The sequence below is a fragment of the Garra rufa genome, chromosome 17 (genome assembly GCF_049309525.1).
Source record: "Garra rufa chromosome 17, GarRuf1.0, whole genome shotgun sequence".
NCBI classification, from domain to species: domain Eukaryota; kingdom Metazoa; phylum Chordata; class Actinopteri; order Cypriniformes; family Cyprinidae; genus Garra; species Garra rufa.
The window spans coordinates 14,186,807-14,203,035 of record NC_133377.1 but is presented as its reverse complement, the minus strand read 5'-3'; the positions used below and the strand labels follow the sequence as shown (position 1 = coordinate 14,203,035).

At 38.0% G+C, this 16,229-nt stretch overlaps 1 protein-coding gene across 1 annotated transcript; it reads right to left on the bottom strand.

The window, feature by feature from the left end:
• Positions 1-2,389: 2,389 nt before the first annotated feature.
• cthrc1a (collagen triple helix repeat containing 1a) lies at positions 2,390-15,501 on the bottom strand. The gene is made up of 4 exons (XM_073822452.1): positions 15,344-15,501; positions 12,059-12,277; positions 10,537-10,753; positions 2,390-3,070 (listed from the first exon to the last, which is right to left on the bottom strand). Exons 1-4 carry the CDS (start codon positions 15,461-15,463, stop codon positions 2,928-2,930), a joined length of 699 nt encoding a protein of 232 aa, XP_073678553.1. The 5' UTR covers positions 15,464-15,501; the 3' UTR covers positions 2,390-2,927.
• Between the last annotated feature and the right edge of the window lie 728 nt (positions 15,502-16,229).

The following is a 16,229-nucleotide window of genomic DNA, read 5'->3' as shown; positions in this document are numbered from 1 at the left end:
TTGATGCCACAGTTTTTGAAGTGCCCTTTTCTGTTCTAAAGAAGGGTTGTCCCAGTACTTTTGTCCATGTAGTGCATGTACATGACATTGGTGTTTGGTGAGTTTTTGGCTCAAGGTCTTTATTTAAAGAAACACCAGATGTGTTCAGCTGGGATTAGGACTTGGCTTTATTTAGACCAGTCAAGTTCTTCCACACTGACTGAGTCAGTCATTTCTTTTTTAACCTTGCCTTGTACACAGAGGCATTGTCATGTTAGAATAGAAAATGGTCCTGTCCAACCTGTTGCTTTAAAATTAGAAGCACACAATATGCTTAAATATTAAAGGGGTCCATCGGATGCCCATTTTCCACAAGTTCATATGATTCTTTAGGGGCTTAATGAGAAGTCTATAACATAGTTTTGTTAAAATTTCTCAGTGGTAGTGTAAAAAACACTATTTTACCTTGTCAAAATGAGCCCTTTTTAGAGCAAGCTATTCTGTTGCATGTTCCTTTAAATGCTAATGAGCTCTGCTCACCCCGCCCCTCTCTGCCATAGGATGATGAGCTGTAATGTTTACTTTAGCCGTGTTTAGCTGCGAAACTTGCTAACTAGCACATTATTAAGGCCATTTGCAAAGAGGCATAATAACCCTTATATTTACTTCTGCTGTGGGTGAAGCTGCATCATGAATGTTTCACATGAACATAGACGCATATGTAGATCGGGATCGGCGCTTTTACGTTAATCCTCGTCTTCAGCGGCTCAGATGTCGGGAGTAAATGATGACTGCTATGTTCATTATTACATCCAACAACAGAACACCTCAATCGCTCAATTAGAGTCCAGTCAAGTTCTTCCACACTGACTGAATCAATCATTTATATTTGTATCTTGCTTTATACACAGAGGCATTGTCATGTTAGAATAGAAAAGGGTCCTGTCCAAACTGCTGCTTTAAAATTAGAAGCATGCAATTCCCTAGTATATCATTATATGCTTAAACATTAGGATTTGTACTCATGGAAATTACTGCAATTGACAAACCTGTTCATTAGAAGGGAGTGCCCCAATACTTTTGGCAACATAGTGTATCCTAATGGGCTAGTGTATCTTAACCTGTAGTAAGAGGAATCTGATTTGTCTTAATATTGAATACTCAGCAACAGCTGTGAAACTACTTCAGTACCACTGCAGACATTCCAAGCCTTAGTCATGCTACACACACTTCAGTCTGCTGCATTTTCCGTCTACACCCTATTTTATGATGCTGGTACTTTTGGCTTTTTTCATCAGCTTTCAAAGCTAATTTCCAAGCGTTTGGTCAAAACCAGTGTAATATCTATAAAAGTGTTTTTGTTTTGTTTTTTCATAGCTTTTAGAAGTTAAAAAAGCATAAGTACTAAAAATGGCTGAGGACATCTCTGGAGTCTAGACAACTACCATGTTAAAAAAAAAAATAAGTTGTTTCAACTTAAAAGTGTTTGCGCTACCTTAAAAATTTAGGTTTACTCGAATCAAATATCCAAGATGTCACATTGTACAACTTAACATTTCATGTTGACTAAACTTAAAATTTTTAGGCAACACAAACACTTTAAGTTGAAACTTTTTTACAGCGTAGATGTACCGTAATAATGTGGAGGAAAACAAAAAAATTATATATATATATATATGTGTGTGTGTGTGTGTGTGTGTGTGTGTGTGCATGTGCATGGTATTCTTCAGAAAAATCCTTTTTGGGTATTTTAACCCTTATGATTTTGAGGTCCATCTTTTCACACTGAGGACAACTGAGGGACTCATATGCAACTATTACAGAAGGCTCAAACACTCACTGATGCTCCAGAAGGAAGAACAAATCAATACGATCAGGTTAAATTTGACTTATTTTGTCTTCTGGGAAACATGTAAGTACCTTCTGTAGCCTCTGAAGGGCAGTACTAAATGAAACAAATATGATATTTTGTTCAAAAGTTTTCACCCCGTCTCTTAATGCGTTGTTTTTCCTTCTGAAGCATCAGTGTGCATTTGAACCTTCTGTAATGGTTACATATGAGTCCCTCAGTTGTCCTCAGTGGATCTCAAAATTAGACAGTCATTGTTGAAAAAGGGTTTAAATACACAAAAATGCTGAAAACCAAAGATTTTGTGGGACAGCGGGCAGTTTAACTGATTTTTTTTTATTTTTATAAATTCAGATATTATTTTCTTTTGTGGACTATACGTAAATGTCTTTTATGTAAAATATCTTATTCAGGTCAGTACTAAATGAAAAATAACATGTATTTTGTATAATAATAATCCCTCTTATTTTGATCAAATAATTAACATTTTGCAGATTCTGCAAGGTGTATGTAAACTTTTGACTTCAACTGTATATATAGTAAAGAAACTGAGATTTGTTTTCACATTACATTTTTAATTATGAGGTGAAACATGACCTGACGTTCCTTCGTTGTTTTAGGTAATAAAAAACAATGAATACAAAGATATGAGTTCTAGTCATCCAGGCACAAAAGGAAGAGCCGCTAAATAAATATCCGCAAAGCGAGGATCATCTTTGTTGGACTCTTCTTAAAATGGCTGTAGCATGGCACAGTGATGTAACACTCATATAGTAACACCATAATTACCACGATATTTACATTGCACGGGATACTTTTCTTATTATTCAAATTTGCATTATGGTAGTGTCCAAAGAACAACAGTACTATCATGTAACTTATTTGTCTAAATTGAGAATATTAGATTCCTCTTTAACTGTCACAATACTGAGCCGGAGAATAATAATCTTAGACAACATGAGAGCTGCACAGACTCAAAGCAACTCTATTAGCTTTAATTTGTCCCATTTCTGTGACCAAGGACCTTTCTGTGACAGGAACACAATGTCTTCTGTTGCCATGGTGACGATGACAGTGATCAGTTATGAAGATGAGATGCTCATTTCGGAAGCTCTTCAATGATCACCCGGGATACAGAGTTCCATCCTGTCGACGCGTCTCCACGAGGATAATCAGCACATGTGCCAACCCATATCCCAACATCCACCAGCCCGGCCTGGATCCCGTCACAGAGCCCCTCCACTGACACAAACAAAAACACAAGCTGTTATATAACATATACAGTATGTATTATTATTGTAAGACTAGAAGAACCTCAGACACTTTGATCTTCTGAGATATGGACAAATACAACCACAGTGTATTAACATACAGGCGTCTGCTTCTATAGTACATCTCACTGAGAAAAGATGAGGGAATATTCCTTTACATTTGCTCCTTTTTATCTACTTCCTTGCCCTCACCCATCTCCCTTCACTCAAAATGGTCAACAGCATAATATAATGTTCTACATGAATGCAAGTGATATTTACAGTCATGTTTGGTATCACTTGAATTGTGTGACTGTTCCAATGGTCTCAATCTTACAAGGAGTAAACTACAAGGTAATACAGATCATAAGAGTTTAGAGAATACTAAGCATTGGCGACCTATTAAATAGTATTAGTCGTAAACTCTGGCTAATAATCAGACTGGCGAGTTTTTGATCATTAGGTCCGCATAAAACAGCCGACGTGAGTCACTCTGAGTGACACAGATTCCTAATGAATGAGTAAATATGAAGGGTTAACTACAATAATCAAGTTTCAGAATAATAATAATTATAAAGACTGAATTGACAGGAAACGTCTGTTCACTTCGACGTTGTGTCGAATGATACGACACTAGGGGTCCCAAGGGAAGATGCCAACAACTCACGGACTGCGTTACGAGTGTACGGAATGCACATATTAACAGGTTCACGTGTTAGAAAAATGCATTTCACCTCCACTTCCAATGACTAAAAACTTTCAGCCAGCCTTTCCTCACCATTCGGCTGAGAATCTTGAAAAACACTGGGACAGTGACTGTACCCCCCAGAGGTGAAAGACACTACGGAAATCACACCCTACTGGAAGGGGAGGTAACGTGTGAATAACACCTAAGGACTCACTGAGGCGGTGCCACAAAGGGAGGATTCTGAGGTGGGCTCAACGTCGGGAGAAACTACCATGCTCAGAATCTGGAGACAGGGCCCGTCTCAAGGAAAACACTGCATCCCTAGGGTATATAGTTGGGGATGCACTACATGTGGAGCACCAAACCAGTACAAGAATTCACAAGAGGTAACTTACCTTGTACTGGATTCAGATAGCAAATTCCTCCACTGAACTTAGCTACGTGCAGTGTGCTAAAGTGATGGAAGAGGGTAGCTTAGGGTTCACTTCAAGGAAACTTATAAAAAATATGAGCCGTGACTCTTTGCTACACATGCAGGAACCGTCTGATGCGTGTCTGGTTGCAAACTTGACAAAACTTCACCACTACAGCAGTGCTAACAAGCATATGCATTAAAGACATTGGAACTGCAATGCTACAGCACTAAACAGTATTGTAATGTATGTTTTAATGTAGTATTATGCACGTCGAGGGGGCTAGATGGCCACCATTATAGCTAGCAATAGCTGTAGCAAACAATAGGTGATCGATCACCGATCAATACATAATACAGCGCTCACTGTTCTTGCCAAAGTTCAGTGAGTTTATCCTCTTTCTCGATAGTCCAAAGTCGCCGTGGCGCTGTCATGTTCATCTTTCTTCTTCTGTGGTTTTCTTTTATTTAGCTTCTGATTTGTAATTTCCAGTTTGATCAACAAATCGGCTCGTTCAACAGCACACACGTCACGCCTTCAATCTGACAGCTCCCGAAGTTTTTTGACATGTTTAAAAATGATCGTGAGGTCGGGAAGTGCTCGTAAGGCACTCTGCTCGTCTCGTAATTTCTCACACACCATACGAGCCCAGACCATACGAGAAGAGACGATTTCCTCCGATAACCAAAACAAAAATTGTATGCGAGCTCGTACGACCTCAAAAATCACACTGTGTATGGCCGCCTTTACTGGTAACTTTTCCATGGTGTCACCGAAAAGAACTGCCTTGGAAATGGGGTGATGAGAAGTGAACTTCCTAGCCTGCTGAATTTCAGCCAGAAATTGGTGGCGCTTCTGGACCACCATGGTGGACATGCTCTTCCCAAAGCCTGCATTGTGGCCTTCACCGCTCCGAGAATGCAGTTGGTCATTGAACGCAGTTCCCGCAACAATTCTGAGTTGAGATCACCCTTGTGAAGATCTCATAACACCTTAGCCTGGCAACCTGCGGGATGGGTAAGGTGTGCAGGGCGGACGCAGCTTGTCCAGAAGCTGTGTAAGCCTTTCTCATGAGCGCCAACAACTTACAGGCCCTGGATGAGTCTAAGGTCTAAGGCGGGCAAGATGCACCGTGAAGCGCCAGTCTACCTGGGGAGGGAAGGGAGGGAGGAGGAGCTGGTATACCATGTTTAAGCCGAAAAAAGGCCTACCATGATTTCATCAACACTTTGTGCATTTCTGCTTGTTCAAGCATGGCCACTATTTTCAGCCGTTACCTGCAACTAAGACTCACGAAGGCTTGCTTAGCTGAGGCGTCAGCTTCATATGGCTCACGCCCTCCCTCCAATTCTGCAGCCAACCTTCTTTCCTTCTGATGGGCTCCGAACAGGAAATCAAGCTGTACTAAGACAAACTATCAAACCCGTCCAGAAGCCTGATTGGGGGATCTCCGGGGTTTCACCCAGCGAAACTAAACTTGTTTACTTTGCTCGCCATGGGCGTACATCGCTGCGGCCTCATACGTGAAAGTAGGACCGGAACAGGAAGCAGTCGAGGTGAGCCGCGGCTTCTTCAAAAAGAATGAGACTCATGAACAGAGTGTACCCATAGTCATGTCCTCGAAAGCAGAACATGAACCATTAACGAACACTGCTTCAGCATGAGAATAGCCCAACACAATACAACAATCGCGCCGTTAGTATTGAGGTATGAACCGCAACCAGAAGGACAGAAGTATTTTTCAAACACACAATCCATCCATGTCAGCTCTTTTAGGAGGAAATTTGCTCTTCAAAGATTACCGTCGAAGCACCCAGGGGTACACTCACAACACGTAGCTGTTTTAGAGGGAAAGACCGCTGCCATAGATCCAACGATGAAGAGGTGAGTGGTGCTGCATTCGGCTCTGAAGAATAGAACGAGTTAGCAGATGCCACGCTGGCCTATTTATACCCGGATGTCCGGGCGTGGCCAGATATGCAAATTCTGCACAACCAATTTCATTGGCCTTTTCTCAAGATATCTTTCTCAAGAGGTGTTTGGGCTCCCAAGAGTGACCCCTAGTGTTGTACATTCGACACAACGTCAAAGTGAATGACAGAGAGGGAACCTTGCATTCGTTGGGCCAAATTGGGTAGACCTTAGATTATATAGAGGGAGACATACATTTCTCTTTAAATATTATTTATATTAATATTACTAATATTAATCAATTAATTCAAATAGAAACAAACACAAACAGCACAAAACAATTGAGTTAGAGTAAAAACTTGAAATATTTTTCTCCTGTTTCTATAAGTAGATATTATTAGATAGATAGAATTCTGGATGGCAATTTCTTCGAGTGGAAATTAGGTTAAAATAGGAAGTTAATCCCACACTGAAATTGGTTTGAAGTCGTCAACAAACAGAAGATCCAATAGTATTTACTTCCCTATTGTGAAGAACAGTATACCCTAATGAAACCGGGTTCGATTCCCACACCAGCAGGAATTGAAGGTGGGGATTGTGAATCAACAGCGCTCTTTCCACCTTCAATACCATGACTGAAGTGCCTTTGAGCAAGGCACTGAACCCCTAATTGCTTCCCGGGCGCTGGAGCAATGGCTGCCCACTGTTTCGGTGTGTGTTCATAGTGTGTGTTTGTTCACTTCTCACTGCTGTGTGTGTGCACTTGAATGGGTTAAATGCAAAGCACCAATTTTGAGTATGGGTCACCATACTTGACAATATGTCACAACTTTTTTTTTTTAAACTGCTTCTGTAATGTAGGGTGGGATTTCACCCTTCACTGGGAGTTTGATGGACATGAAATCTGACCAATCATAATGCAGAATTGTGTCCAACGAACAACCCAAACAGGAAAGTTAGATTAACATCAGTGGACTATGCCAAGGTTGAGACAACAAAACTCTAATGTTCATTCATATTTATTTCATGCTATAACTAGTAGTAAGGAGGAAGAGATGATCTGTTCATGTGCTGCTTGAACTGAGGTGATTACGATCTCATGCCAAACATCATCATTTAGTGAAAATTACATTACAGAACATTACAGAACAAAGAGGATACTGACAATGCGTCGACAGATGAGACAGAGCTGGCTACGTTTGGTATGAAAGTCTTAGCTTTCAAATGTTATTTTTTAAAAAGAAATTCAAACAATAATATCATTTTTGGAGCTCTTTAATGTGACAGATCACTACAGTGCCTCAGTTCTAGCAGTTCAAATGTGAATCAATCTCTTCCTGCTAGTTATAGCATGAAATAAACATGAATGAACACCAGATGGTTAGTTGTCTCAACCATGGAAAGAAGTCAATACACCGTTTTCAAATTTGACTCTACTGATATTAATCTAACTTTCCTGTCTGATTGTGTGTCAAACAAAATGGTGGATTTGGCGTTATAATTGGTCAGATTGCCTGTCAATCAAACTCCCGCTGAAAGGTACTAAAAGCCTAGTCATTAGACAGTCAACATAGTTCAACCACTTTTTCGAGTCCTATGTCATGAAGAGATGTAGGTGAGACGGGGAGGGGAGGTTAAAGGGTTAGTTCACCAGGAAATTCTGTCATTAATTATTCACCCTCATGTTGAGCCAAACCCGTAAGACCTTCGTTCGTCTTCGGAACACAAATTAAGATATTTTGATGAAATCCAAGAGGTTTCTGACCCTTCCATAGACAGCAAGGGTACTACTACGTTCAAGGCTCAGAAAAGTAGTCCATGTGACATCAGTGGTTCAACTGTAATTTTACCAGAATAAATTTTGCACAGCCGTGAATGTGCATCCACAAGTGTGGCCATAGAGATTAAAATGTGGAATAAAGTTGTTGTTTTTGTTTTCTTTGCACAAAAAAGTATTTTTGTAGCTTCATAAAATTACAGTTGAACCTCTGATGTCACATACTTTGTCTATCATCTCGGTACTTTTCTGGGCCTTGAACATAGTAGTACCCTTGCTGTTTATGGATTTCATCAAAAATATCTTAACAACATGAGGGTGAGTAATTAATGACAGAATTTTAAGTTTTGGGAGAACTTACCCTTTGCACTGTGCAGTCAGTGAAGTTTTGCGAAATAAAAATGCACGCTGTATCTCAGGTCCCTGTCCACTAGATAAGACTGTGTTGTTGAGCAATGCTGATGTGTTGGTCATGAGTAAGTGTAGAGTGAATGCTGGGATGTGAGCTGGTGAGAAACCACACAGAGCTCTCAAATTCCTCTGGTCTCTCTGTAATTGCAGCATAGATGCTTTTGAAAACTGTCGAACTGCATTCAACCACACAAAAGAACACTCTCAGAAATCCATGTGACAAAGATATCTGCATAAAAGTCTGTCTCTGCTCTCAAAAATACAGTGTGTGAGTCTTATGTATACAACAGTGGAGTATGATTATGAAAGAATGGTATTTCAAATATTTTTAAACGTTTCTGATCTCAAGAAAGTGTTGGTGTGACAGAATAAACAAATCATAAGGTCTTAATATACACACCTTTTTGTATAATGTAAGTAAGGGGAAAATAATTCATTTGATTATATATTCTGTGAGTCTAAATGATGTTTGCTGTGTACCATATTTTGAAAACCACAAAGCCATAAATAGGAGTATAATTACAGAGTGTGCGATTCACACAAGCAGCCATAAACGAGCATTATGATTAAAAATCTTTTTATAACATCTTGCTTTTAATTTAAGCATATATGGGAATGAATGAATATACAGTCAAGCCCAAAATTATTCATACCCCTAGCAAATTCTGACTTAAAGTTACTTTTATTCAAGTTTTTGTTTTATCAGAAATGACAGAAATGTCTCCCAGAAGATAATAAGACAATGTACAAGAGGCATTATTTTAGAAAAAATGATTACTCATCTTATATTTACATTTGAAAAGTGTCATTTCCAAAATTATTCATACCCTTCTCAATAATCAATAGAAAAGCCTTTATTGGCTATTGTCAATCAAACGCTTCCTATAATTGCTGACCAGTTTTTTGCATGTCTCCACTGGTATTTTTGCCCATTTATCTTTAGCGATGAGCTCCAACTCTTTCAGGTTGGAGGGTCTCCTTGCCATCACCCTGATCTTTAGCTCCCTCCACAGATTCTCAATTGGATTTAAGTCAGGACTCTGGCTGGGCCACTGCAAAACGTTAATGTTTTTGTCTGCTAACCATTTCTTCACCACTTTTGCTGTGTGTTTTGGGTCGTTGTCGTGCTGAAATGTCCACTGGTGCCCAAGGCCAAGTTTCTCTGCAGACTGCCTGATGTTGTTGTTGAGAATTTTGATGTATTGCTCCTTTTTCTTGGTGCTGTTTACTGTGATTAGGTTCCCTGGTCCACCGGCTGAAAAACACCCCAAAACATTAGGTTCCCATCACCATGTTTGACAGTGGGGATGGTGTTCTTAGGGTTGAAGGCTTCTCCTTTTTTACGCTAAATGAAGAGATTCATCAGGATGGCCTTGGTGGTGATCCTTGGATTCTCTCTCACTATCCTCCTGGCCAGCACAGGTGTCACTTTTGGCTTCCGACCACGTCCTCTGAGATTTTTCACAGTGCGGAACGTCTTGTATATTTAATAATACTGTGCACTGTAGCCACTGGAACTTCAAAACATTTAGATATGGTCTTATAGCCCTTTCCTGACTTGTGAGCAGCCACAATGCGCAGCCGCAGGTCCTCAGTGAGCTCCTTTGTCTTAGCCATGACTGTCCACAAACCAACAGCAGAGAGCTTCTGTTTTTCACCTGTTGAGTTGATTAAAACAGCTGTTCCCAATGAATCAGGGTAATTAGGATGCTTTAGAACAGCTTGGACTATTTGGAATGGTATAGAACTTTGGATTTTCCCACAGACTGTGACAGTTTGCAAAGGGTATGAATAATTTTGGACATGCCACTTTTTGTTCAAATGTAAATAAAAGCTGAGAAATATTTTTTTCCACAATGATGCCTCTTGTACATTGTCTTATTATCTTTTGGGAGAAGCCACTGTCATTTCTGGTTGAATAAAAGTAACTTTAAGTCAGAATTTGCCAGGGGTATGAATAATTTTGGGCATGACTGTATATCTAAGTAGTTAGTTACTTATAGCCTAAATTTGAGATTAAAGCTTAAAAGTTTGAAATGTGTTATCAATAATTGTATTGGTGACATTTAAAAAAATATCTGATGCACAGATACATTTTAACAGGTGTTAAGTGCTATTTGTTTTTTGTTAAGTGTCTAGTGTTTATCTTATTTTGACTATGACTTGTATATTTACTGTCTTAATAGAAAACAAAAATGTGTCATGCTTGATCTTGTCTTATAGATAAGATAAAACCATAGATGGTTTGTGAATGGTACCTGTGGAGGTCCTGTGTATGTTAATGGTGGAGTTGAGTTCGGGGCTGCCCTGGTCCAGGTAAATGATGGACTCTATGGGTAGTGGTCCGGTGCATTCGGCCCCATTAAAGGTGAAGTACCAGCGCTGACAGCAGGCCGTCTTACACTTGAGCCTGAGAGAACCGCTGAAGAGCACACGCAGAGCGCTGTCCGAACGCTGTTTGGTGAACGTGCACTCCTGTAAAAGAAAAAAACCAAGACACGTTCCACTGTTAAATCACTGAATGAATGAATAATTTAAAGAGTTCAGCTCCAACTCTGATCAAACTCATCTCCCTGTGATTTTCTAATGATCTTAAAGACATTGATGTTCAGGTGTGTTTGATTAGGGTTAGAGCTAAACTCTGAAGGAAAGTGGATCTCGTGGGCCTCGTTTGGTGACTGTTTAGCACTTCTGGTTCCATTATCCTGAAGTCATTGAGTTTTTTTAATGTTTTATGCATAGTTTACTCTTGTGAACATGCAGCGACGACACAGATGAAAATAAATTGTGATATAAAGTTGTCCTTAAAAATGTCCTTACTACCTTTCTGGGTCTTGAACATGTCAGTTGCGTTGCTGTTTATGCAGGGTCAAAAAGCTCTAGAATTTCATCAAAAATATCTTAATTTGTGTTATGAAGAGGAACAAAAGTCCTGTGAGTTTGAAACAACATAAGGGTGAGTAATTAATGACTGAATTTTCATTTTTGTGTGAACTATCCCTTTAATGTTAGTTAATAAAAATACACTGTTCATTGTTAGTTGTTCATGTTAGTCCATTAAATATTACAGCAGATTTTTCATCTTATTTTTCAATGTAGTTAATGTTCACAAATGAAACGTTGTTGTAAAGTGTTACCAATGATTGTTGATTAGCTCTTTTCGTGGATATACTTATTATTAGATCAGGGGTGCCCAAACTTGGTCCTGGAGGGCCGGTGTCTTGCAGAGTTTAGCTTCAACCCCAATTAGACATACCTAAACCAGCTAATCAAGCTCTTAGGCATACTAGAAACTTCCAGAGAGTAGTGATGCAAAGTCTGAATAATTTATAGTAGTAATATATTGTTTATTAGCACTTATTGTCTGTGTCTCAATAAACTAAGTACCACTTTTTGTGTTTTTATTGGACTGGTATTGCTAACAATGGACACATCCATCCTAGTTTCTGATTTCTCAACTGGAACATGGTCCACTTGGCTAGTTATCATGACCCTGTTAGCCCTTTCTGACAACCCCTTTAATAGTCACTAGAGAATGTTTTTGAACTGTGTGTGGCCTTGCGTTGCCATCAGGCAATCAGTGTTGTCATGATGGCATTTCCTCCCACTCCAGAGTGATTAGTTACACGCCATTTACGTCCCACTGAAGGTTAGGTTTAGAAGCTTCATGCTTTCCTTTATATCTAAAAATCATGTTTATACAATTCACATTGTGAATGCATATAAAATCATTGTGAGATCAGGTTGGAATAGCTCTTCCATTACGAACATAATACTTACGGCTATTTTGCCCAGATCTATCCCATAGTTTAAAGAATTCCAGGCGCACTGTTTGAAGTTGGGTTTCCAGGGATCCTCAAACCTCTCAGACACACATTCACCCTTCTCTCCTTTAAGTCCATCTCTCCCAGGGATTCCTGGGGTGCCTGGAATGCCATTTATCCCCGGGTTCCCATCTCTGCCCTGCACTCCAGGTACACCCTGCATGCACGTCTGGTACTAATGACAAAAACATGAAGCAAAAGGCATGAAAGCATTTCAGTACTTTTCAGAGGCTTTACGCCTTGTTAATGAGAATAGGACTGATTCATCATGATGCACAGACCGCTGTGGGTGGGAAAGTACTATGGCCCTGTTTTTTTGAGACAAACACGTTTGTGGCAAAATGGCAAAAACAAAGAAAACATAAAATTGGAGGAGAACTTGTGTAAAATCCCCTGACCACAGTCAGTATTACAGGAAGGAAAGGAATGAAAATTTGGGGTTTAATTACACTGTAAACATAATTTAAAAATACTTAAATAATATAAATATTTTAAACACTATACAAAAAGGATACACTGTAAAATATCTCAATCAGTCTTTGTTCAAGTGAGTGAGTCTTTTCCTCCAGTGAGTAAGTGCAATCCGCTATCTTGTGGTTTTTCCAATAATGGCAGATTTCTGTTTCCTTGCGGTGGCTTTACAGACCAAGCCCATCTCACACAGGTTTTATGAATCATAACCCATATGTGTGAACATCAGCGAGGCATAAAAACCCCAATGAGTCCTAGTTCTGTGGTTGGTTTGCATCCGCTGATAAAAATGTGGAAAGTACAGTTCTGTGTTTACTTAGATATTACCCAATTGGGGTTGACAGTTGAAAGTAGGCCAACCAAAGGCATCTCTAAATTCACCAGTATTTGGTAGATGCCAAAGAAATGTACCAAGTAGAAAGGCCATCTTGATGACATTTGGCCAGTGTGGAAATGAACAGAATTTTAGGTTAAGCATAGCCAAATGAATCAGATTACATGAAAGAAATTGGTTGAATCAACTATGGTATATGTATTTATTTTACATTTCGGACTGTTCATCGCTGTTTTATTATGATCATAATTTATTTACATACAGCCACAGACTGATTTGTAATTTATCAAAGAGTTTTTCTTTTGTGCTTCCAAAAGCATAATATTGTACTTTTTACCACACCACCGTTCATAAATAAACAAAATTGATTTCTTATTTTACATTAAAAATGTAGTGCTTTCTTGTACTCAAGTAAATATTTGAATTACGTTTACTTGAGAAAAAGAAAGAAAGTACTAGATTTCTAATGTAATTAAGTTTTAAATGATATTTAATATGAAACAAAGCAGTAAAAAGTACAATATTATGCTTCGGAATGTTGTGAAGTAAAGTTTTACAAAGAAAAACACTTGAAAAATACTTCACTACTTTCCGCCTCTAGCTTTGTGTGTGATGAACGACTTTTTTATTCACAAAACAGTTTGTTCCCACAAATTCTCAAACCAAATCCATTGTGCATGTGTACTAGCAATTTCTCCAAAGAGTCACTTGAGGAATTAACAGACATAGTCTAAATAATTTTTGGCGAATCAGTTCGTTTTAATGAATCAAGCGATTCTTTTGAGGCACTGCTCAGTAGTGTTCAGAAGTTATTTTTAATGCTAAATTAATGTTTACGACTATACTTTTTGATTAGGTTATGAGCTGTTGCATAGTTGCAAAATGACACGCCTCTGTTTGAACGCATTAAAAAAGTATGTTCGTTTACACATACACTGGCGAATCGATTCAACTGAATGATTAAAAAGAACCGAATCAATATAACGATTCATTCGCAATTCGGACATCACTGCAATACTTCATTATAAACCTTTTCTTTGAACCCATTAAAAGTCTGCCTTTCTAAGCTAATCTTTTCTTGAACCTTTCAATCAAATGTAATCAAACTAATTATAACTAAGTATTTGAGAACAAAAACTGAACACTTAAAACAGCAGAAAAATAAGAAAAGGGTCACTTTAACAATGGCTATAATATAGCTTAGCAGTGTTTAGTTAAGTCCCATACGTTTGTTTTTAATGCTAAATTAAATCAACTACTGATGTTTACGACTATACTTTTTTATTAGTTATGGGTGCGTCATCTGTTGCATTGTTTATCGTTGCAAAAGGACGCGCCTCTGTTTGAACGCATTAAAAAATATGCACATTTACAAATGCACTGCGAATCGATTCAACTGAATCATTAAAAAGAACCGAATCAATATAACGGTTTATTCGCGATTCGGACATCAATGCAAAGCCATTGTTTAACACACCACGGACACACTGTGGCTTCACTGGATCTAATATATATTTAAATCAATGAGCAAAATAAAATTATTAGATAAAAAAGCAACACAATACTTCATTATAAACCTTTTCTTTGAACCCATTTAAAGTCTGCCTTTTTAAGCTAATCTTTTCTTGAACCGTTCAATCAAATGTAATCAAACCAATTATAACTAAGTATTTGAGAACAAAAACTGAACACTTAAAATCACAGAAAAATAAGAAAAGGGTCACTTTAACAACGGCTATAATTTAGCTCAGTAGTGTTCAGTTAAGTTCCATACGTTTGTTTTTAATGCTAAATTAAATCAACTACTGATGTTTACGACTATATATATATATATATATATATATATATATATATATATATATATATATATATATATATATATATATATAACGGTTCATTCGCGAATCGATTCAACTGAATGATTAAAAAGAACCGAATCAATAAAACGGTTCATTCGCGATTCGGACATCACTGCAAAGCCATTGTTTAACACACCATGGACACAGTGTGGCTTCACTGGATCTAATATATATTTAAATCAATAAGCATAAAAAAAAAGAAACACAATACTTTTACTTGCCCTAAATTATTTCATTATAAACCTTTTCTTTGAACCCATTAAAAAGCCTTTCTAAGCCAATCTTTTCTTGAACCGTTCAATCAAATGAAATCAAACTAATTATAACTAAATATTTGAGAACAAAAACTGAACACTTAAAATCGCAGAAAAATAAGAAAAGGGTCACTTTAACAATGGCTATTATTTAGTCTTTTGTATAAATTCGTACTTTTACCTTACTGAATCAGCCTGATCATTTTAAACACGTTTTAGAAATGGTTAGAACTGGGAACAATATTAGCTGATAGGACGCTTCTGCTGTAACTTTGACCTGAATTTGCTTTTTCACGTGTAAAAGTTTAAAATGTGAATCTTACTTTGTCAGGAGACTCCGCGTCTCTTTGTCGGGCGGTTCTTTCTTTGACTTTTTCCGTGATACAGAATGGCAAAGTTATCCAAAAGCAAATGAGAAGCTGAGCCAGTTTAGTACCCATCATTGATGAACTGCAGCGGTTTACAGTGTGAGCGCGCCTGGTCCGACCAACTGCTGCCAAATAATAACTTTCTTAACAGACGGAAACTCTTCTGTCTTCCTGCAGGGGGCGCTTTTCCGCGTGGAAAGATGAATCGGTCATAGAGACGCATTCAAACTTCGATACATTATTGTATCACTGGAGACAGATGTCTATTAGCTACTTAAATACTGATACCTGAATTATAAATGAAAATCAGCTCCAACAATCTCTAAAACGTTATTTTATACAGATCCTCAGCTAGTAATCACAAACGACTGTGATTGATCCTTCCGCAACAGCGATGAGAAAAGTACCAGGTACCACATGTCAACACTATCAATATGGCAATTCAGAAGTTGTTTGAGAACTATTTACACCTAAACAGTGACATAAACCGTAGGCAGAGGGCCTTATTTACATATTTTACCTTACGTACAAACATTATATTTAGCCTACTACGGTTTACACTTAGCGTGACTACTAGTTTCTCACTATTTTTGCTTCATTCCTGGGATTCGGTAACATTTCGACTTGGAATATACATTTTCAACTACATATGATTTATTTTCTAAATACCCCACATAATTAGGCACATGTCAAACCTCCAAAAATTATATTTTCCTACCCTTTTTTCTCAACCATGTAACCCCTTGTGAAAAAGAAGTGCACTTAAATGTACTTTTATAAAGTGTACTTTTAAACAATAGAAATTAAATTTATTTAAAAATTAAACGCAAATTAAATGTCA